A 24675-nucleotide genomic window follows, 5' to 3' on the forward strand; every position below is an offset into this window, starting at 1 on the left:
TTATAGAGGTGGCGAGGAATATATGCCAGCCTATGATTCTGTAGCACTCTAAAAGCAAGACTCCCCGCCCCGCCCCCCCAGGTACAGCTATACTAAAGGTAGCTCAGACATTACCGTAACCTGCAGCCCAGACTTAGTGACCTTCTTGTACTTTCCAATATTGAGTTAAAATGGACTTGCCTAATCTCTCTGGTTTCTCAATTATTTGATCAATCAACTGGATCAATCTCTACGATGGACTACTTATTCTAGTCTGAAGGTGGGTGTGGAGAATAGGAATAAAACCACTGGTGGAATAAAACCACTGGTCACCTAAACCCTAACCTTAGGAGTGTAAATTCTGATTTAAACATATGAAGCCATGCAGACATTAGGCTTGTAGACCAGGAGAGAGGGGTCCGAGAGTTGGGCCATGATGTATGAGCAGGACTGAGATGGGTCCCTGGAGGCCCTTTCCATGAAGTGAGAAGATTTTCATGGTCCAAGGGTCCTGGGGTACCCATGAAAGATGTTTTAGCCAGAGTGCTTCTCGTGTATTTCTGGAAGCTTATGCATTCACAGCATGACTGTCATCCTTGATTAAGAGAAGGCAGTAATTTTATCTTTTTTTCCCCCGGCATGATGACATCACCCTACATTTCTAACTAATCACTGTCACTGAAGAAAAATAATTGTTCTCATATTTTAAGATTCAGTAGAGATTTTCTGAATCTCCATGACCACCAAAAGCTTTTCAAAATCAGTGCTGAGAAGATCAGCTTTATTAACATTACATATTTTGTCTTATCATTTGGTACAGGCCAAATAGGATACTTAAAACATTGGAATTTATAAGAGGATATTTAACAGTAGTAATGAAAATTGGAAATATTATGCTTAAATGGAATATTTATACCAAACTAATTATATTGGCTATTGTAGATGCAATAAAATGAAAAATGTGGGAGTGGGGAGGGTCACACCTGCCATGCTATATATTCTCTAATTGGAGCCATTCCACTGAGTGTTCATTTCCTTAACAGGTTTTGCTAACACTTGGACTATTTAAAATAAGGAAATTGTAAAATTGTTTTTTTCAATAGCAAGAAAATTTCACTTCTGCAAAAAAAATAAATTCATTGATCTCAAGGTCAGACCATGGATTACCATTTCTTGCTATAGCATGCCATTTTAGAATATGTGCTAAACCCTTAAAAACGAGATTTACTTGTCCTTATTTATAGTTGCTATACCTGCACATTTTTGCTGAATGCCAGTGCTGTAAAATGTTAATAGAAATTTCCATGAAACCTTTAGTGCTAATGGAATGAGGGAAATGGGTTGGTAAGGCAGTTGATGATTGCTGGCGATTGTTCATAATTGGCAACCCGTGTTCAAGTGCCACTTTTTAGCGACCATAGAATTAATCCCCTAGAGTATTTAGTAAAAACCACCATCCCAATCACGCTTATTATCACATGGTTGAGGAACGAGTAGATGCTTTGTAATCAGAAAAACTTCCATCCGAATCTCTGTCTACTCCTGTGGCTATGTTGGGGATGCTATTCGACTTCCTTAGCTTGTGATTCCTCATTTATAAAATGGCAGTGATCACGCCCGTGTTTCAAGACATAAGCACCACTGTAAGCTGGTCTGTCACTGAATTGAAATTTTGAAACCCATTTTGAATCTCCTTCAGTACCATTTTACAAACACACACACACGCACATACAGAGTTTTCATTTTGGAAATACTTTATTTTTTAAGTGCATTAGCTAACTTGAAAATTTTATCCTCTAGACTGGATCCACACAATTGTTTACTTTTTCTATTCTTCATTTTTCTACAATCCATCTCTAAGTGATTTACGGGAAAAATATTCTAGTGAACATTAAATCAATTTAAGGACTTTCCATCATGGTTTATGTTCCATAATATTAATTGTAAAGGATGTGGTTGGGTTTGAAGCAATTTTAAAAGAGAATTATACCCCAACTATTTCTAAAAATTTAGAGGTAGGTTTAAGATGGAAATAATATGTAGGAATCAACATTTTTTTAAAAGATTTTATTTATTTGAGAGGGAGAGAGAGAGCACGAGTGGGGTACGGGGCAGAGGGAGAAGCAGACTCCCCACCAATCAGGGAGCCTGATGCGGGGCTTGATCCCGAGACCCCAGGATCATGACCTGAGCCGAAGGCAGATGCTCCACCGACTGAGCCACCCAGGCGCCCCGGGAATCAACATTTATAAAAGTCAGAGAGTGGCCACCTGAGGAAGCAGGAGGACTAAGTGCCCACAGGTATATGTACGTGGGAGTAAATTGAGTTCTAAATTTGTTGACAGCAGGTAAAGATAGCTAAAATGTATTGAGCGTCGCTCTGTGTGAGATACGTGCTGTGTGCTTCACCTCTGGTATTCTTTGTCATCCTCACAGTAGCCTGTGAGTCAGGAGCCGCTATCATTCCCATTCTGCATCTGAGAAAACAGGCCCGGAGGTTAGTGGACTTGCCAAAGGTGGCGAGGCAGGGCTGTGGTCTGGACCTAGAGGGGCAGGTCCTGAACTGTGGAGATTTTGTTTTGAGGAAATTGTGAACAGTCATCTGTAGTGTCAAGAACTTCTTCCAGGTAAATTAGAATTACGGGTGTTCGTTCAGCATTTTGCAGAGCTGTGACTTTTTTTTGGCACCCACCTTAACGCTACCCTGCCAGTGTCCATTTCTGGGAAGAATAAGCGAATAGATTTACCCAGGCTTGGCTTTGAACCTGATGATTTATTTAAACCTAATCCTTAAATTATGCTTCATTCTACAGTTTTGTCTTGCCATGGGAGATTTGGTTGTTACTTTCAAAATGAATAAGGGAAAATAAATTGGCAACAAGCACTGCCCCAACAAACAGGCGAAAAGCATTAGCTTTAATCTGTTGTTTTTGCCTCACCAGATGACATTATTGTGCAGATGCATTAATTAAAAACCCTAGCACAGGGGCGCCTGGATGGCTCGTCAGTTAAGCATCTGACTCTTGATTTTGGTTCAGGTCTATGATCTCAGGGTCCTGAGACTGAGTCCCGCGTCAGATTTGGCGCTGCGCTTGGGACTTGCTTAAGATTCTCTCTCCCTCCCATCCCTTCTCTCTCTCTCTCAATAAATAAATGAACAATAAATAAATAAATAAATAATAAATAATAAATAAATAAAAACCCTAGCACAAAAATTGAGAAGTAAGTTATAACTTTTGAGAGCTGAGGCCCCTTAGAGATTGCTAACCATGTTTTAAAAGTGCATACATTGGCTGGATGGTTATGTAATTGGAAGTTGTTTATAACACAGTTTTACCTCGGTTATGCTGCAGGAGTTAAGACTATGGCTTGTTAAAAGCATGGAATAGTGTGGCTGGGTTCAATGGGGTGTCGTAACCCATTGGATAAGGGTTGAAATGGAATGTGTTTCTGTGTAATAACTGCCTCCTTTAGAGTAGTTCTACTTGTAAATTCTCAGAATTCATTTTTTTCCCCTTAACATTCAAAGACTTAGAATTATATTAAGTCCTATATACAAATTTTTCAAGTATTATTTTTTGCTTTACTTTTATTTATGTTTGTCATTTCTGTGGTCTTAAAGATAATATTGATGTTACTGATTTCAAATATGATATGCCAATATTTTGAAGGGTATGTGGTTAGTCAAGTAAGCTTGGCTGGTGGGAAGATGTTCTAAATATTTTGTAATCATGGCTACATTCTGTTCTATATGAATTTTGTTCTCACACTACCCTACCTGCTACAACTTTTATATCATTCAGTATATGGCAGAATTTGTTAACCTAGCAAATACTTACTGAGTGTTTACTAAGCTCATGGAACCGCACCAGCTATTTGGAATGAATATCTGAAACAGGTGCAGTGTTACATATGGGGGGTTGTAACGATAGAAAAGGTAGGACAAGTACATGACACAATGTGGGGCAGATTTCTTCTTTTCATTTGCCTTAGGTTGAAGTGCACATGATCCTCATCTTTTCCATGATCCAAAGCAAAATGTCACATGGAAGCAATGATTCTGTGTGTCCCCATTGAATGGTTTTCATATGGAACTGCTTTAGACTACGTTGATATACATTATTTAAACGTTTTAGGTCAATGTAAGGAAAAAATGAGAATTTCAAAGGTAGTGAGGAACGACTGAGGAACTCATCCCATTGAAAAGCACAGAAGAGGAGAATAAATAACAATTCTGGCCTTCAGAGATGGTGCTGATTTTGTTCTTTTGGTATAGATGTGTTGTGTACCTGGCTCATGAGACATATGTTCCAGCAAATGTGGTCCACCTCAGGCTGAAGGACCACTGCTCAGAAATATAATAGCAAGATTCTGGAAAATGTCCAGGGAGAAGATTCTCTATGGCCTCGCTCCCTGTCACAGGGTCAAGGCCCCAGGTTCAGAAGTTCTGGACATAGGTCTCTTCCATAGTGGGCTTGTAGGAGTCAAACAGGACTGAGAGTACCTCCTAAGTGACAAGAGGAAAGGGTAAGCTGAGGGAATCTGGCAGGTTGTAGCTGAAAAAGTGGAGCTAATGGTGCAGACATGATCCTTGGTGTTTAAGAAACGAGAATAAGGCTCTAGGAGGCAGGAGGGCCAGAGCGGGGAATACTAAGTGCCGGGCTGGGCACTGTGAAAGGAGTCGGGGGAAGGCTGGGAAGGACACCTCCAGACAGGGACTCCACCTCATTAGATGCTGGTTCTGTGGTGTTGGGACAAGTCGAGTATTTAAAGGTGACAAAACTAAGCTGGATACTTTCATACTCTCAGATGTAATTATTTAGGGAGATATCTTTTGTGGGGAAATGAAAGGAAGAATTCTTAGAGGACGTGCCATTTCCCCTTGAAGGTGTGGGTCAAAGATGGTGAGGGCCGTGGAGATGTGGCAGTCACTGTCTAGTCACACATCAAGACTAGTTCTGCTTGGTCTAGGGCCTGGGGCACGTGCAAGGAAGAAATGAGAGGAAAGCTCGCTTCTGCCTCTAATGCAACGAAGTCCCCAAGTCCTACGTCATGGTGCTTCAGGCTCAAACCGTCCCCTGTTCCATTCTCACCAGCCAACACGGTTTTCGTATTAGCCCACCTCACAGCAGGTGACTGTGTTGTCAGTATGAAAGAAGAATCTCCTTCATATTGTTATCTGCAGGCTTGATGAGGGAGGGAGAGAGGGGACCAGACACGTCATTGTTATTTATTCTCCTCCACTGTGCTATCCAACGGGATGAGTTCCTCAGTCGTTCCTCGCTGCATTTGAGATTCTCAGTAAGCGCGCGGTGGCTACCATCTGGGAGAGTGTGGATGTAGAACATTTCCAGGGTCACAGAAAGTTCTCTTGGGCAGCTTGTTCTACTTACATGATCATATGTGATAAATGTAGTCGTAAATCAATTGTGTGCCTGTGGTTTTTATAGGACATTGCCACTGAACATTGTTTTACTGTGGTATAAAACATGTTAACTCATACTCTTTCTTCCCCGGTAAACAAATTATCCAAGCAATTAAATTCTTGATTCTCTGTGACAGGCAGTGGTGGAAACTTCTGCGGTCAAAGAAGAGTTTTAATGAGAATCAGAATGAGTGTTCTCAAGTATTCATCAATCTTATTAAAACAACTTCGTTAGGCCATAAGCCCATCATCTAAAACACATTTAAAAAATGAAAACTATGCACATTATGCCAGTTTCTCAGAAAGCCAAAGCAAATAATATATATCCTTATTTGTTTTTAAAGATGTATTCATTTATTTGAGAGAGAGAGAGCACACGTGCATGCAAGTGGGGGGAGAGGCAGAGGGAGAGAGAATCTCAAGCAGACTCCCTGCCGAGTGCAGAGCCCGATGCAGGGCTCGCAGGGCTCGATCCCAGGACCCTGAGATCATGACCTGAGCCGAAACCAAGAGTCAGATGCTTAACCGACTGAGCCACCCAGGTGTCCCAATATATATCCTTTTTAAAAAGGGACTTTCCTCGATATGTTGTGAATATTGTTAGTGATTTCTGCAATTCCCTGGATCAAGAAGGGAGAATAAGGGAAGAGTGGAGACTTAACCAAGGATTATGTTAACTGGACAAAGTGAGTGAGAAAAACTAAAGATAATGACAAAACACAATGCTAAGGAAACCCTAGGGGCACTTGAAATGAACATAGTGACTCACACTTTATTTATTTATTTATTTTTAAGATTTTTTTATTTATTTGACAGAGAGAGACACAGCAAGAGAGGGAACACAAGCAGGGGGAGTGGGAGAGGGAGAAGCAGGCTCCCCGCCTAGCCAGGAGCCAGACGTGGGGCTTGATCCCAGGACCCTGGGATCATGACCTGAGCGAAGGCAGACGCCCAACGATTGAGCCCCCCAGGCACCCCGTGACTCACACTTTAAAGGAACTGACCACTAGCTGTGCTTTTAACTTCTCTCCAGGAAAAAAAAAAAAAATGAACTTCTGAATGAAAAGCATGTACTTTACTTTGTAAAATCATTACATTATTAGACTCAGCCTCCTGGCTTATGATAAAATAATAATAATAAATAACAAATAAAAAATTACTGATCGCTGTGGTGAAGGGAAGAACTTAATTGTCAGCAGGTGAGCAGTTTGGCTTGCTGTACATCAAGCCCTACACAGTGAGTTGAATCCTTCTTTCAGATTTTTTTTCCAATTTTTTTTTTTTTTCCTGACAAATAGTTTCACAAAATGCTCCACAAAAGGAAAGTTCCTGAGGTCAGATAAAGTCCGGGACGTGCTGTGCTCTGTGCTTTCCTCACAGAGTCACCGAGCTCTGAACGTCCCGCGGTGGGAGGGCTTGCTCACCTTGACTTAATTTAGCCTCATTGAAAATGATTTGGCTAAGGAATCCCAGGTATTTTGGCTTGACACTTTTTCACAGCTTGCAAACCGTGGTAGTGTTCTGTAAGATATACTTATACTTGATTAGCCTCAGAGTAGAAAAACTGAAACAACCAAATCCCTCAAAGAGCTCTACAGCTTTATAGAAAAAAGTCCATATTTTTAGGATCTTGAAGGATCCTGGGATGAGTAGTGTGATGTCTGCAAGTTAATTACAAATGATTCAGCTGAAAATATGTATGTGTAGTATATGTGTATGTATGTATACACACACACACACACACACACAGGGAGCACACTCAAAATATGGGAAAATGTTCACAACTGGTGAACTACAGTAAAGGACGTGACGTGTAATACTTTTGATGTATTTCTCTAGTTCTGAAAATGTATTCTAGGAAAAGAGGGAAGTATTATAAACCCAAACGCAAGCTGCATTGATTATGTTGGGCAGTGAAGGGGTAGCCATATGAAAGAGTTGATTAGGCAAAAAAAAGGATTTTAAGATCCAGACAGAAGTAAAAGGGGAAGAAGGTTCAAGTTCTTGACTGGAGACAGTGATAGAGCTGCAGAAAAGCATTCCGGGGCTTTCTTCACATCGCCTTGCCATTCCTTTAGGAGTTATGGCTCCATGTCCAAAAGTCTGTACCTCAGACCCTCAGTCAGGCTAATGGGAACATTGCCCAGAAAACACGTCAGGGTGTTTGTTCTTATTCCCATCCTGGGGACTCCAGACCTCAGCGCGGCACAGAGAAGTTTGCCAACTTTAAACAGTGTGATGCAGCCAAATTAGTGAGGAAGCCATCCTGAACAGGGGATCTCAGGATTGACCTGAAAGCCCCGACTTTTTGACCAAGTAATGTCAACAGCTTGAAATTTGCCGTAGCCAGGACTGGCCCGACCTTGATCTTCCTTAGCCTGACTATTAATCCCCAGCTCGCGGCTGGCTCTGGGAAGCACCGTGTAATAGATTGCGTGTCATCTTGTGTGCTTCTAGGCCACAGACGTGGGCATGCGGTATTTTCTAACTTCTCAAGGACTTTGCTGAAGGTTGTACGGAAGAGTTCCCTAGTCTCGGGATTGTGCCTGGCTGTATCATTTGCTGAAACAATATTGCAAATGTTCCTGTTGCCCTAAGGGAGAGAGAAGAGTCATTTAGCTTCCTGCAGTTTCATAGATGCATCATTTACTATTGTAAAGCTGTTGCTCATATGCTCTTTCAACAATGCTAGTTTCTTTGCCACCCAGGCTCCCCTTCATAAGCTTCTCCTTTCCCCACTCCTGTTCCTCCTCCTCCTTTTTTTTTTTTATTGTTTAACCTTTACAATAGTAGGTTATAAAAATTTTGAAATTGGATTTGTTCCTATTTCTGATAAAGGTTTTTACAATAAGGGTTCCTGCCTCCTTCACTAAGCTCTTGGTACAATTTAACAAGTGAAATTGTCAATCCTTGTGGTCTTCCGATATTCTGACAGTTGTTATGGTATTTCTATAACTTTAATATATGGTTCTATCCATTGCATTTATGATATATATAAAACCTTAAGAATATATCTTATATAATTACTACGTTTGCTAGTATCAATGCGATATTTATAGACTTGAATATCTTCCACATTAAGGCACTAAAGTTACAAAGAAGCACCAGAAAATCGTAGTTTCTTATCACTACAAACATATGTTTATATTTTATCTTCCCTTCACACTGGAAGCTAAATATTAATCTCTGGAGAGTAATAATTATAAAATATATTGGTAATAAATGATAAAATTATAAAATTTAACATTTTTATTGTGCTTTACATCTTACAAAGTATTGTCACTTACAATATTAGTAAAGATGGCTGAACAAATAACAATTCAGTGAGCCTATAGAGTCTTTTTTTTTTTTTTAAATTAGTAAGAAATAAATGGCGCTGCCTAAGACTTTAGGATCGCTCTTTGTTTCTCATTATTTTTGTACCAATTTCTTTTTAATAAACCATATGTATTTGGGAGGCTGAAGGTTTTCACTCATAATGATAAAAATAGTCTTTATTATTTGTAGATGATCTTAATGATAATAGTAAAATTGTAAACAAAATTCATATGCCATGACATTTTATGTAACCCCCCAACCGAACAAGAAGTAAGGTGTAAGGATTAAAATAACTAGTTAGTAATATTATACATTTAAAAAGGCAGTTATTTTATTAGTGAGCTCTTTGCAGAAATGGCAGTGGGACGCTGTTCTGAAAGGTCCCCCTAATGTACAAAATAGCATGACTTCTGTATGCTGACATTTGAGAGAAGTATTAGAGATGTTTAATTGTTGACTTTTTTTTTTTTTTTTTTTTTTTTGGTCCAGGTTTTCTTCTTGTGTTATTCGAATGGCATTTGTCTAGGTAGAGAATACTAGTGAAACACAAAGCACCCGTTTCTGCACACCCCTGCGGGGTTCTGTTTAAACCCCTCAGGACTCTTGTCTGACTTTATGTGTGACTATGTGTTGCAAAGACTTCACTGGAACCCAGCAAATGGTGATCATGTCAGTCATAGCACAAGAAATGGGCTGGTAGGTCCCTACAGATAAGATTTTAAGAGGAAAAATCTAGAGCCTTCAAAACTGTGTACAGAAGCATGAAACAGAATTCAGGAGCAGTGGTCTTTAAATTTCCCATAGTCTCTACATTTCCTGTCCTTTTTAAAAACTTAAGTGGCACAGAATGCATTTCACTTCCCCGTGTTGCAAATACACTTGGCCAGCTCTTCTGGAGGCAGCAGGTCGCTTACCCTGCTGACTAAGTCACAAGGCTGTTGGCAAGTAGAAGAAAAGATTTTCACCTTGAGCATAAAACTAGATTTTCTAAATTAAATTGTTGTATCCTCATTGGAATCTTTATCCCACTAGTGTTTCAAAATGCTCCCAGGGAGATAATTTTAAAATTTGTCTCAATTTGGATTCAACATTGATTGGCTACTTTCTCTGCTTCTCCCCCCCACCCCCCAGCAGGTAGAGGAACCTACAACAGCTTTTATGTTTATTGCAAAGGCCCCTGTCAAAGAGTACAGCCAGGAAAACTCCGGGTGCAGTGCAGCACCTGCCAGCAGGCAACGCTCACCTTGGCCCAGGTAAGGAGCTACGGCATTGGCAGAGGCTGCCCAGAAAAAATGAACGTCTATTTCCACAGTAGCCTTTTGGGGTTGCTAATCAGAGAAGACGCATGACTGAAAACAAAAGACATTCTGCTATGCGATTCTAATGGTTAATGGTATCTGAAGTTTCATTTAAAAATACATCACTCTGTAAAATGTTAGGTAGTACCCGGCTGTTGTCTCCCTGTGTTTAGTCCAGGTCTCCGGAAAGGAAGCATCGAGAGTGTGTTTATAACAAAAAGAGATTAGGCTTTGGTGGGGGTGTCTTTTAGAAGAGGCCAGGAAGGAGCGTTCTAAGACACTGGGAATGTTTTATGTCTTGATCGGTGTGACTGTACATGGTTGGATACGTGTGTCACAATCCACTGGACTGTTCGTTGAAGATGGGCGCACTCGAGGTTGCTAAATGGAAGTTGTATCTCAGTAAAGGAGTGAAAAGGAAAGTCGTGGATCGCCCACAGCATGCATGTGAAACCGAGGTCGGCAGGCTACCATCTGCTGTGGTCTCCGCTTGGGTTGTATGGTTCACAAGCTAAGAATGTTCTTGCATTTTTAAGTGGCTGGGAAATATCCAAAGAGTAATGCTGTGTGGCCCGTGAACGCTATATGAAGTTTAGATTTCCAGTCTCCATGATGACACTGTAGCAGAAGGCGGCACCACCCATCTCCTTCCATGTTGTCTGTGTAGCTTCCGTGCCCAGGGCGGGCTTCAGTAGTTGCCACCCAGACTGGATGCCCTGCGGAGCCTGACCTATCTACCTCTGGCCCCTATAAGAAAACGTGGTGGACCCTGATATAAACCATGCACACAGCTAAGGCCATGGCTTCCCCGTGATGGTTATGCAGGATTTGGCTAAAGTTGATGTGGGTGTGAATGTGCGTGAGTGAGGAGGGCATTTTCTGATTGGTGTGATCAAGGGTCAGGGTCAAGGGTCTTCAGGTGATGGGGGGCTGAAGTGGGGACAAGGACTCCCTTACCATACCAGGCCCCTCTGATGGCTACATTTAGATTTTTATTCCACAGGCGATGGGAAGCCAAGACAAAATGTTAAAAATAAAGGCAATCTATATTTTAGAAACTTTATTAGTGCTGTAACAGTCTGTCATTGGGACAGAAGTTGGTGACAGATTGAGGGCAAAGAGATTGATTCATAGACTCTTCATATGGTTCATGCGGGAGGAACTACGGGCCTGGGTCGGGGTGGTGCCCTGTGGAAAGTGTATAACGGAGCAGCATGGAAGAACATGAAGGATACACCCAATAATGGAGAAATCAAGGATCCCTGCCTCAAGCCTGGGGAAGATGGCAGAATTACTCAAAAATGCAGCTCAGTATTTCACTACGGTATAATCTCTCTGTACTCAGGCCAGTCCTGTGACTGCACTTAGGGAGGCAAATCCACGAGTGATGGTTTGTTCTGAACCACGGGACTGGACCTTTTTCTGGGGGTGTCACCGGGCAGTGCTTCTGTCTGGGAAATGTACTCTCTTAAAGTCCTCCAGAACTTCCCTTTCCACCAGAATCTCTCCTCTGCCACAAGCCTTTTCCAACACAATAAACAGCCTCTTCTGTTTTTCTGGTCTATGCTCCAGTCTTGATCGCCTTAGATGGTGGATGCGACCTATTTATATTAACTTCCAATTGTTCTTAGTGAAAACAGCAATAACAAATTATTATTGAGCCCCAAGCTTAATTATTTTCATGCATTATCTAATGCATTTATTTCATAACACTCTAAGTACTGTCAGTAACCTTATTTTAGATTTAGGCTTAAAGAGATTAAGGAAAGGAGCTTGTGAGAGTAGGCATTTGAACCTGACTGTGTGATCTAAACTTGTAAGCTCTGCAGTCTCCCCATTTTTTACCACACAGATATGTTTACACTAAGTGTCATATGCTCAGATATCCCCAGTGATCAGACATGTGATTTAAGACTTAGGTCTTAAGTATGCAGTGGGTGGGGATGGGGTAAGGACCATGAAGAGACCAAGGCCCAGGTAAGGAGGCTGCTCCTTACCTTACTTGCTTAGCAAGTGGTGGTGGGGGTGCTTAACGTGGTCAATCTTTTATTTAATTAAGGGAAACCATACGTATAGATTTTTATGTGAAGTTTCACATGTAAAAATATGCTCCTTGGGGAAAAAAAACAGAAGACAAAAAGAAAAAGCAACCAGCAGCATCTGTCTAAATGCACAAACTGAAATCGTACCATACAGGTTAAATGGTGCATTAACGTTAGGTGTTTAGAGAGCCCGGTGTGCAGTAAGCACTTACTTCAAGTGAGTACTTGCTGAGAGGCTGTATGGTGAAAACTTAAGAAGACAAGTCTCCAGACTCTTCATACTGCATGGGTTAGAATTCCTACATGTATGGTGATTAACATAACAATAAAAAATTAAAAAATAGAAATCTAAAAAAAAAAAATTTCCTAAATCATTATTTCCCTCCTGTGTCAGCTTGGGGACATCTGTTACCTAGGATAATGGTATCTACTTCTTATTTCTTGTAAAGATTAGTTAATATATGAAGAATATTTAGAACAGAGAGGCACCTAGTGGCTCAGTCAGTTAAGTGTCTGCCTTCAGCTAAGGTCATGATCCTGGGACCTCATTCCTCATCAGCTCCCTGCTCAGTGGGGAGTCTGCTTCTCCCTCTCCTGCTGCCCTTCCCCTGCTCATGTGCTCTCATTCTCTCTGTCTCTCAAATAAGTAAATAATATCTTTAAAAAAAGGAACAGTAGCTGGAACATAAATAATTAGATATCTTAAATGCTTTCTTATTGTTACTTTTTAAATTATTTTTCATGAGTACTTAGTGCGTGTGTGCATACACACCCTTAGGTACTTCACCATGAAATCAATCCAGACTTTGGCTAACTCCTTTAAAAAAGGGAAAGCAATGTATCATGGAACACTACATCAAAAACTAATGATGTACTGTATGGTGACTAACAACATAATAATAATAATAAAAAAAAAGTGAAAGCATCTCCCCTCCCACTGTGTTCATCCAGAAGCTCTGTGTAGCCCCCTCAGCTGCTCACCTGGACCAGCAGGTCCTTGGAGCGATGATCTCATCCACCCAGTGGTCTAGGCTCTGTCCCATCTCAGAGGCCCACTCCCATGACCACCCCAGACTTTGTCAGTTCCTAGAACTGCTCTGCATTTGATTATTAAATTCAGACTTTTATTCTCCCTACGTTATTTTTGCTCTGTGCATTGTTAACCCCTCTCTTAATTTCTTCTAGAGCTCTCTGGCCTTTTCTTTCATAATTTCCTCCCCTGATAGGGTCTAACTTCAACTACATTATTTCAGATATCATTAAATTTCCATTCCACATTCTGTACAATTGCCCATTTGTCTATATTCCAAGTGCCGGTAAGCCTCTTGTATCAGGTAACTTGCGGGTTTAGATCCCTGGTGCATTTTCAACACTTCACCCAGTACCTTGCCCATAGTGGAGCACAAAGCTAATAATTCGAAGTGAATGGTATCTGTACTTGAACCGTTACTGATTCAGTAGATCCACATACTTTAGAAATTATACTTGGCATTTATAATCACATTGATCATAGAAGTTATGATTCTTTTGCTACCACTTATTGATTTCCTTCCTTACATTTATATTCTGGTACTTTTATATTTCTCTAATTCTTATTACAGACCTGCAAAGTAGATATTATTATCTAGTGTTTTTAATAAAGAGACTCCATGAAGTTAAGCAATGAACCCAAAGTCACACAGTTAACAAACGTTGGTGCCAGGGATGAAAAGTCTTCTGTTTCTTTAAAGCTCTGCCTTTTCTAGGATAGATTGTTCACTCTACAAATCTGGTAATCAGTGTCCTATTACCCAACTACTTCCCTATACTTAAACTATCCTTCAAAAATACTCTTGAAAAAAAAAAACTACTTTAAGATTTAAGGAGATTGGAAAGGATGATTTAAAGATTACTTATTTAACCCAAAATTTTACTTTACTTTATTTTATTGTATTGTATTGTATTTTTTATTTTTTTAATCTGAAATTTTAGTATAGTTACTAGATGCAGCATCACTGGTAAATAAGTGGAAGAGGCCCTTCGATTTTTTATTAATGACAAACATTCACACTCAGTAGTACCTTCCAGTAAGAGCTTTGTGGAGCAGCTGAGTAATCACAGGAGTCTGCAGGCCACCCCCTACCCAGCAGTGGGTGGGGCAGGAGCTGAACTTTGCCCTGAGGAAGGATTTCCAGGTGGAGAATAGGCAACTCTTAAGGTTTCATTTTCTCAAACTTTATAAAGATCTACAACTGACAGAATTTTCTCTAGTCAAGAAAAACATAAAAGGAAAGAAAGGACTTTGTGTGGCTGACAAGTTATATAGTGGAGCAGGATGTGGTTTATCTGAGCTTCCGCAAGGAGCTTTTTATACACAAAGAGAAAAATCGGAACCTACTTAGCAACGTGGGTTATTTTTTTTTAAACATAATTTTTTTTTTCTGGTCTGAAAAAAATGAGTCTACAATAGGCCCTTTGCCTCTCATGAGTCTTAATAGTAAACTCCTAATTATTTTTTGTTGTTGTGGGGGACTTATTCATAATGCCAACATTTCCTCAACACTATTTAAATTTTGTGTGCAAGATAATGAGCTCCTCTCATACATAATGCTCTAAGGTTTAATTGTTTACATATTTCACATTTAATATGATGCTCCTAATGAATTGGCAAGGAAGACAGGAGGCCATTTCTGTCACGGTGTTAGGATGGGGAAACTGATGTCCAAGGTTTTGTCCTGACCTTGAGGGTAAATTGAAAATCAGCTGGGACACCAGGTTTTCCTCTGCATTTAAATCAAATTACCGTCTTTATTTCATGGCAACCTTGACTAGGGCCTCCACTGACCAGAATAGCCCTTAGAAACATGAATGCTCCCTGGAAAACAGTGAACAGCCGCTGATTGGAAAAACATGGCAGGCCTCCAATTTTCATTTGCCTCTTCAAAGATTGTCCACTTAGGTCCACACAGAAATGACACAGGGTTGAGCACAGAAAGGAGGTTGCTTTGTACTTGCATATATATTTCTGATTATGTGCTTGAACAATAAAACGGGTAACCTGAGTAACCTATGTCATCACTCTCTCCCTCATTAGTGTGGAAAATCAAATGATGAGCAAGTCATAGCTTCAGAGCCTTTCTTTTTTTTCATTAATACAAAAAAATATGAACAGAAAAAAAGTAAAGTTTTCCAAGATACATAGAAAATACGCAGCTGGGGCGCCTGGCTGTCTCAGTCATTAAGCGTCTGCCTTCAGCTCAGGTCATGATCCCAGGGTCCTGGGATCGAGCCCCGCATCAGGCTCCCTGCTCCGCGGGAAGTCTGCTTCTCTCTCTCCCACTCCCAATCCTTGTGTTCCCTCCCTCGCTCTCTCTCTCTCTGTCAAATAAATAAATAAAATCTTTAAAATAAAAAAAAAAGAAAATACGCAGCTTTTAGAAATAACTGGAAATTAAAGAAGGAATTTAAATTGGAAAAAGAAGCACCACCAAGAAGCTTAAAGATGCTTGTCCCTCCTCCCTTCCCCTGGGACCCTGCCAAACTTAAGGTTACAGGGTCAGCAGGTGTGGTCCTTCTAGTCTGTCTTACTGTAAGTGTGGTGGCGAGGAGTGAGCCTTCTGGCAAGCTGTCACAGATTTCCCGGGACCCATTTATAAGAACACAAGGCTTCCAGAGACGTGTTAAAAATTGTGCCTGAGCTGATGAAGTTTTGTTAGAATATGATGTTGATGGTGAGGAGCCTGTCCACGGGGTTCATGCTAGGATGGCTTCTCCTCCTCAGCCCTGCAGGCTTCTGCTCCCTAAGGCCTAAGAGTGCCCTCTCCTGTGCCCCGTGTCCCTCCCTACCACCACGTTCCAGCCATTGCCCACATTCTAGGAGGACTCAGCCTCCTGAAGACGACACAGCTTCTGGGATAGGGAGAAACGGACTCACTTCTCTAACCGGACACAGACTTAAAATACAGTAAGAATATTTATGAATAGGGGCGCCTGGGTGGCTCAGTCGGTTAAGCGTCTGCCTTCGGCTCAGGTCATGATCCCGGGATCCTGGGATCGGGCCCCGCATCGGGCTCCCTGCTCGGTGAGCCTGCTTCTCCCTCTGCCTCTGCCTGCCACTCCACCTGCAGTGCTCTCTCTCTCTCTCTGTCAAATAAATAAATAAAATCTTTAAAAAAAAAAAGAATATTTATGAATAAAATAATCTATCGACTAAAAATAATCAGAAGCTAAAATGGATGTGGAACAGAAGGGAGAGAGCACATGGCATAGCACGTTCCGTCCTGCAATTATTGGACTTGGAACTGTCTGGGTGCAGAGAGCTGGAGAGTGGCTTTCTGTGGTCCCTTTCCTGTCAGATGTTCTGGACTTGAGTTCTGCTGCTTAGTAGCTGTGTGACTTTGGGCAAGTGACTTAAATTCTTTATCTCGGTTTTCTTGTCATGAAATGGAAGTAAACAAGTTCATTAAAGTTCTTGTGGATTAAATGATTTAACTCTCAAGAGCTTAGCACAGTGAGAAAAAGAAATAAAGTAGCTAGCATGCAGGTACATAGTAAACATTCAGAAACTGTTGCTCTTACTGTCCTTCATTCAGGGGAAAAGTTTTCTGCCAAAAAAAGCATCAAAGCAACTGCTGAACTCCCATCGTAAGCTTATACCTCCAGGACCCTTTAGTTCTGATGAAGGTTAGAAATTGTTCATCTCCCCAGCACAAACTCGGGGTAACCTGAGTTATCCACCAGCAACATCTTTTTGTTTGCACTCAGTTTATTAGTTTTCAAATGAATCAGAAGCCAGGAGATTACTGCAGCCAAGAACTCTAGGAGATTTTTTTCCCCTACAATCACTATAATTACTTTATCTCCAAAAGAACTTTATCTTTGCCACTCTAATGAGATACTCTGCCATGGAATAGCATTAAAGCTAAAAGGTTTCTGATGAGAAATGGGGCAATAAATAGAGTAAGATGTAAAATGCCTGGCATGATGGATTTTATTTAAAATTGGTTTATAGATTAGGAACAATTTATGTGAGGAAATTTATTAAGAAATATTGTCTAAATGTATAATCATTCCTAAACTTAATATTTGTTACAGATTAATTGTTAGTAAGGAGTCTACTTGCTTCTTGTAATATCAAAAGCTGTGTAATAAAGCCTTGGGATATATCTAAGCTTGTTCAGGAATAAGTATGTGTTACAACACTTTTTATGTATTTATTCAATTGTTAGGCATTTCTGAGCTTTTAGAGTTTAATGAGAGAGTCATGGCAAATTATGTTATTTAAATATATATATATATAATTTTTTATTTTATATATTTTTTATTTTTATGTATTTTATTTTTTAAAGCCATTTTGGATGTCCAAAATGTGTAACCTGGCCCTGAAGTCTGTTTTAATTTATGTTATGATGTTAGGCCTACAAAGAAGCGAGTTTTTGTGTGGATTTATCTCACATCGAGGATTTAGGATTGAGACGGAGCAGAACACAGTGCAAGTCTTGCCTCTTGCAGATGCCAGGGCACCCCCCATATTCACTTCTGCCCCTTTCCTGCCATCAGTTCTGCCACAAGATTTCTGTTGGCTGTAGGGACTCTCCTACGTCCATCTCTCTGAAGCCCACCTTCTTTGTGTTATAGTCTCTTTGGTCCTCACTGCAGATGCCAGCCCTCTCAGCCACACACTAATGATGCCCTCATGCTGATCAAGTATCCCATCAAGAGTAACTGACAAAAGATTGAGAGATCAAAAGATTTTCCTCTTTTTCTCTTTTACCAAATCAATATCTGGAAAAGAGCCAGTTAACAAATAATAATAAACCAAACCTCAAAGTATTATCATAAAGAATTTTAAGTTTTAATGATTTATTTTATATTAAAGCATTATTTTTGATAGTTTACAAATATACTGAACACTGTAAGTTCTAAATGTAAAATGATTACTGAAATTGGGTTGATCCAAACCACTTTAGGGTATCAATGTAAGCCAATGTAACAGATTTAAAATTCTAAGTGAATGTTACTAGTCTCATTCTCCTAAAATTTATAGTAGTTTTGGATAATCCATGCCTAGTGTTCAAACTTAAAAATACTCTTCACCACCAACATCTATTTCCACTGACTACAGATTAATTTGCTAACTTATATGATCAATTTTACCAAATTTACCAAAAAAAAAAAAAAAATAAGGAATAAAATCATTCTGGAACATTCTTTTGGAATTTTTATTTATATTGTGATTGCACTATTCATTTGATTATCTTAAACCTTTTCAGTGATATATTTTCTTAGCAGATTTTAAGAAATGCCTAGTTTATTGAAAGCTAAAGATCATAGGTGAATTCATCTTATGAACGTTTTCTTCTTGAACATATCCATGCATATATTCCTGTGAATATACTCAAAACTTTAACATTTCATGTAAGAACTTTTGGGTTTTACCGATTTCTTTCTAATGTTTATTTTAGTTATTCTGTTTTTCCAGAATTTTTCTTTATATTCCTCCAAGCATGTGAGATGTTAGATTTGTTTATGCTCCAGCTATTTCATGCTGCAGCTAGAGGCCATCCAGGCAAGAAAGAGGACATTGAGCACACAGCATGCTGAGGGCAGGGGAGGGATCTGAAGAGCGCTCAGGGAGAGAAACCATAAGAGACTCTTAAAGACAGAGAACAAACTGAGGGTTAATGGAGGGACGTGGGTCGGGGATGGGCCAGCTGGGGGATGGGGATTAAGGAGGGCACCTGTGTGAGAGTAATCAGCCAGCAGCCACCTAAGCCCCACTCATACCTTTACTGGATGGAAGTGTTTGTCTCTGGAGGACTGCCAATAACTATTAGTAAACCAAAGGGAACTTCTCGTTAGAAAAACAAACACACAAAAACAGTAAATGTGGTTTTGTGGAATGGAAAAAAAATTAGTTCATTTTTTTCTATATTACCTTAATGTGAATATTTAATAGTTTATAAACAAAAAGTAAAAGTATAGTTACCTATTGAAATAAATAAAATGTCAAATACACATATAAAATTGTTTGTGATGTAAGTCAAATGTTATATGTAAATGTAAATTTATTCATGAAATAAGTGAAATGCTCTCCAGCTGAGCTGTAGGCAACTTGAGCCAGGTACTTACTAGGTTCCATTATTTCAATTACAGAAATTCTTACGTTGAGAGCTTTGGGACTTTAGTGGAGAATGCTTTTCACTGCTTCTTTATTTAGGGACTCTGTATTAAATGACTTTTTTTAAATTGTGGATTTACTTACAACTCTTTTAAGAAAAAAGAAAAAGAAAGCAATCTTGCAAATGCATGCTCCCGGAGCACACCTTTAGGACGCCATACATCAGAGGCCCCTGGAGCTACGGGTACTTACCAGGCAGTTACCCTGCATCAGGTTATGAACTGTGTCTAACCATTTCTGCCTCGATGCTCAGCCATGTTCCTGACCCAGGATGATAGTGTGTAATCCTGACATTGTGGGTAGGAAGTTAAGTCATGCTATTCAAAGAGATATGTGTATATATTTTAAAGTGTATTGGGTTCTTCATATCTATCTATCATCTATCTATCTATCTATCTATCTATCTATTGTGAGGAATGAGTATTATTAATAACTATAATTTATTAAATGTTTACCAAACACCAGGGTCTAACCTCAGTCCTTTACCAAAATATCTCATTTAATTTTTATATTTGTATAGTTCTCTTTTTAATTTTCATGTATATGAATTGTTATGTCAATGTCATTTTTTATGTGAATGATGGTAAAAGTTTTCCAAAGTCTGTCAGTCATTAATGACATGTGGTCATTAATCTATTTAATTGGAAATTGATTGAGATATCTAGCATTTTATTCCTTGTTCAAGATGATACCTTTACAAATAAAGAAATATCTTTTGGAACTACATAGAATATTTTGGCAAAATCACAACCTAAATGTATTTATAAAACATAAAACATAAAGAAGAGATAAGGTTTTTCTTTTTTTTTTTTTTTTTTTTTAAGATTTTATTTATTTATTTGACAGACAGAGACACAGCGAGAGAGGGAACACAAGCAGGGGGAGTGGGAGAGGGAGAAGCAGGCTTCCCGCAGAGGGGAGAGCCTGATGCGGGGCTCGATCCCAGGACCCTGGGATCATGACCTGAGCCAAAGGCAGACGCTTAACGACTGAGCCACCCAGGCGCCCCGAGATAAGGTTTTTCAAAGAAAGTTTTCCCTATACTTTATTATTTCACTTTAATTTGCAGTTAAATATATCGTATTTATATGTCATATGATATATATATATTTTAGAACCGTGTTTCTTTGTTTATTGGTTAACAGTGCTGTCCCCTAGCAGTGATGGAATGAACACTCACCAAACAGAGGCTTAACCCATAAGGATAGAAGTGTTATTGTATGCACTGACGGGGTTGTTAGTACTTTACTATCCACTGTCCATGGCACAGCCCTCGGCATCATGGCATCAAGTCTGAAATAGGGTGGGATGACGGGGAACAGCCTGTCTCATTTGCTTAAAAAAGGAAATAATAATAATACTTTTTAGAAGCCTATTTGCAGGCTTCTCCTTATATCTCGTTCAAAATTTGTCATATGGCCACCGGTAATTACAAAGGAAGCTTGCAAAGTAAGTGTTTTCCAAAGATAAGTAGGATATCCATGATTGGCTTAAACCAATCTTATTTATCCACTGATTTGAGTCCATTGCTTCTCCATCCACTGATTTGAGTCCATTGCTTCTCCAAACAAAATCAACATTCTGTTAATAAGGAGAGAGAAGGAGATGGACATTGGGTGGGCCATGACTAATGGCTGCCATATTTGTAAATGTGCAATTGCTGTAGATAACTTCCATGAACTCATCAGTTTCATTACTGAGTCTGTATTATACAATTATATACTCTATTTGTATCACTATGGTTACACTAGGAATTCAGTCAGTCTTGAACTTGTTTTTGTGTGTGAAATGCCACTGTTGTTTCAACAGTTGTTTCTATACATAAGTGTAGTTCTTTGGTTGTTTATGGAATGAAATTGATATCCATTTGACCACATAGAAGCTTTATTAAGAATTGGGTAAGAAAAAATAGATATTTAGGGCAGTGGGCTAATTTATTTGTTCCTTGCTTAAGAAGTTCATGGTCAAAAAAACCTCCCTGGGAAAAGATAACTAGAATTTAGGAGCCCTATCTTACTAGTAGAGCTTTGCCAATACTTTATAAAGAACAAATATCTTACCTAGCACTAAGAAAATGTGGGAAGTGGGAGAGCCCCATTGAATGACCCTACTACAGAATTAGACCAGACTCTACAGATCAGAACTGTGGTATGTTTTTGTCGTAATTTTACAGAAGCATTGATACTAATGCATGCATCCATCTTTCATCTGGGACTATTAAGCTACCTGCATAAATGCATCAGTGAAGCCAGATGAGAAATGGAGAGGTCAATTGACTTGACTTGGGTCCACCGTGAGAAAGGAGCCACACTGAGAATTAAATCTGGGAACCTGAGTTTAAATTCTTATTCAAAGCACCCATATTGAGATACATTCATTTTCTTACTAGGACTGAGGGAGCATAGAGCGTTGCTGTGCAGCTTTTTCCTGAAAAAAGCCAAATTTACTAGACTTCATTTCCTAACGTGGGAGTAGAAATTTGGATAAAAAGTGAAATATGGGTGTTTTCCTTTAGTGACGAGGCAGTAGAGGAGCGCTGGTGTACTTGGAACATAGGGAACTAAGCAAACTAGAGGGGAGTGCTCATGGGTTATGGCTGCTTTCTATGTGACTGGTTAGCTCCACTGGTTTGTTAGAGGGTGTGATCCTAACAAAGCTGGAAGCCATGGCATGAGCCCTGCAAGGGCCACTTACCTTTCTGAGTACCTACAATCACTTGGGAGTATGATTAATCTAGGGATTCTCCCAGCTAGTTTCAGAGAATTACATTTCTGTCTAGAGTCATCATGACCCTGAATTTTATGTCTTTTATATCTTCAGTGGTGCACTGGGAATTTCATATTAATTTAGAAAGCCATACTAATTAACATACACTGACCTACAATTAAAATGATCAGATATGGCCATCATTTAAAGCCGAGCTGGTAGCATCATCTCATGGACAAATGAACTTTCCTCACCATAATGTGTTAAAGATAAATGAAAAATCATGTTATTTCTCTTTCTTACTGAATAAAATATCCTATTTGAAGTAGTTTAGGTAGAGGGTCAGTGAAAACAAATGTCATAGAATCTGTAAGTTGTGTAATGTTGCCATAAAGCTACGATTTAAGCTTTGCCTAAACAGATATAGGAAAGATGGTTATATTTATATATAGCTATATAGACCTATATAGATATATCCCACAAAATAAATGGAGTGTGACCAAAAAATGAAAGACTCTTTACCTGGGTAGCCCTCTACTCTATTCCATTATTAGACTTAGTGCCTTGAGGCAAAAACTACACCTTTTCTGTCTTTGTGCTTGAGAATAGTGCTGGCTGCAGTGGGGATGGTTAGACATGATTTGTGGAGTGAATGAATCATTGAACCGATGACATCACAGTTACCGTGTGCCTCAGCCCACTCATAATCTTACAGTAGGAATGGCCTTTGTCGTCTTCCAATCTAAATTTCCTCCTGATACAAAAATTGCTCTTATAATATATGCTCAGTGTTTGTCCCCTGTCTTCTGCTCCAGCACTTTTAGTATCAAAGGAATCATTTCTTTCCAAGTTAACTGTTGTCATTGTACAGAACTTTAATTGATGGAGAGTTATTTGCCCTGAGATCTATCTTCACCCCTAACTTCTAGCTCTACTCTTTGAAAATAGAACAAAATCCAAGGAACCTTCTATTAGGCCTCTCTTTATATATATACATATATATTTAAAGATTTTACTTATTTATTTTGACAGAGAGAGACACAGCGAGAGAGGGAACACAAGCAGGGGGAGTGGGAGAGGGAGAAGCAGGCTTCCCGCTGAGCAGGGAGCCCAATGAGGGGCTCAATCCCAGGACCCTGGGACCATGACCCAAGCCGAAGGCAGACGCCTAACGACTGAGCCACCCAGGTGCCCTCTTTATATGTTTAAAGAAGCTAAAACGATTTGCTTCCTGGGTCTTTTTCCTCTCATAAACTTATGACTTTCAAATGTAAGAAAGGCTTGAAAGTATCGCCTTGCCTCAAAGAAATTCATTTTTCTGTGAATAGCTTCAGAGTCAGGAAAGCTATGGCAAGTGTGTGAAAGAAACATCGTTGCTAGATAAGGATGCCCTGGGAGACAGGGCCAGCAGATGCCTGTTTGCACTTGGATAAGGTTTGTGTGGACAGGCTAAGGTTGATCTAGAGCATTCTGGAACAGAAGCCTGAATTGCAGAAAGGTTAAAAGGGAACTTACATAGGTGCCTCATTCGTGGAACAGTGATGGTATTCAAGCTGAAGAATCAAGAAGTGTATTAGAAATGACAATTCAGAGAGAGCACGTGTGGTGGCCACCAGTCAATAGTGGAGAATACAGGATTGCACATGATGGGGCTAGTGGAATCACTTGAACCTGGGTGCCTAGTAGTGGTTTTTATAAGGCAGTTCTAGTAGAAAAACTGCACAATCCGCCAAGCTGTTTCTGAGCACTGGTGGTTCCTTTTGCTGATGATGCTTTTGTGTCTTTCACTGAAGGCCCTGCCCTAGCATCCCAGTGGGTGGCAGTTTCTACCAGGACCAAACGGATAACTAAGTTTCAAATACAGTTTCAGCTTAGTAAATAAGTGTCCAGTCTCATGAAAAACAATCAGGCAGCCACATGAAAGGCTTACTGCTATACTCCTGCTAGGGCCCCTGTGAGGCTAGGTACTTCCTGGGGGACTGGGACGGGCGTGCTCCTTGTCTCTCCCCACCTTGAGCTTCTACTCCTGCTCTACTATTGTGCTCCATTCAGTTTCTGATGTCTCAGTGTCAAAGCCACATGAGACAACTAAGGAAAACCGAGAGGGAAAGTTCTTACCTGACCTGCCAGCAGCTGCCCTGGGATAGATGCGAGCTGTCAGGAGCTGGCCAGTTGGAATGCAGACTCCCTGTGGTGGCTCCTGTATGGGCCCTTTAGAGGTCACCCTGGGGAATTCCAGCCTCACCTGCAGTGATGATCCCACCTCAGCTCCTGGATTCTCACTGCTTCTTGCCCAGATTTTCTCTATTTGAATCTCCTCAGCTTTCTAGGAAGAATATAGAATGGCATTCCTGAAGCTCCTTCTCATCTTCCCAGGGAATACTCATACACGTTTTGTTTTAACAGAGTCTGGGATCACAAGCAAAGCCTGACATAACTGCATCCATCTAGTCTTCTAGATTTACCCAATGGGGCTCAGACCCCGACTCACTGCCTCCCACTGACTCCAGAAGAGCCATATCAGGCTCTCTGAATTATTCCAGTGAAACCCTTCTTTCTTGATTTAAGATGAAGGAAGGAGTTCCGTTGTGTTGGGGTGTTGATACAATGCAGTTTTCAACAAAGAAATCATCTTCACAAATTTATCTCTACCCAGTCTCTAATGAACTGACTTTTGCACACACACAGCATTGGTGAGAGATTTCAAAAAATGCATTGTGTCCTGGCCAGAGGGTGAATGGAAACTGC

General features: G+C 40.0%; 1 protein-coding gene across 4 annotated transcripts in view; it reads left to right on the forward strand.

Moving 5' to 3' along the window:
• PRKN (parkin RBR E3 ubiquitin protein ligase) overlaps window positions 1-24675 on the forward strand; it is a 1294051-nt gene that overhangs the window by 485221 nt on the left and 784155 nt on the right. For 3 of the 4 annotated variants that reach the window (XM_032407521.1, XM_032407520.1, XM_032407518.1), the window contains exon 4: window positions 9854-9975. In XM_032407521.1, the coding sequence (XP_032263412.1) occupies window positions 9854-9975 (122 nt within the window). The remainder of the gene's footprint in view (window positions 1-9853; window positions 9976-24675) is intronic. The other variant, XM_032407519.1, reaches the window with a different exon arrangement.

This window comes from Phoca vitulina, unplaced genomic scaffold (assembly GCF_004348235.1).
Source record: "Phoca vitulina isolate PV1807 unplaced genomic scaffold, GSC_HSeal_1.0 scaffold9, whole genome shotgun sequence".
Lineage (NCBI taxonomy): Eukaryota > Metazoa > Chordata > Mammalia > Carnivora > Phocidae > Phoca > Phoca vitulina.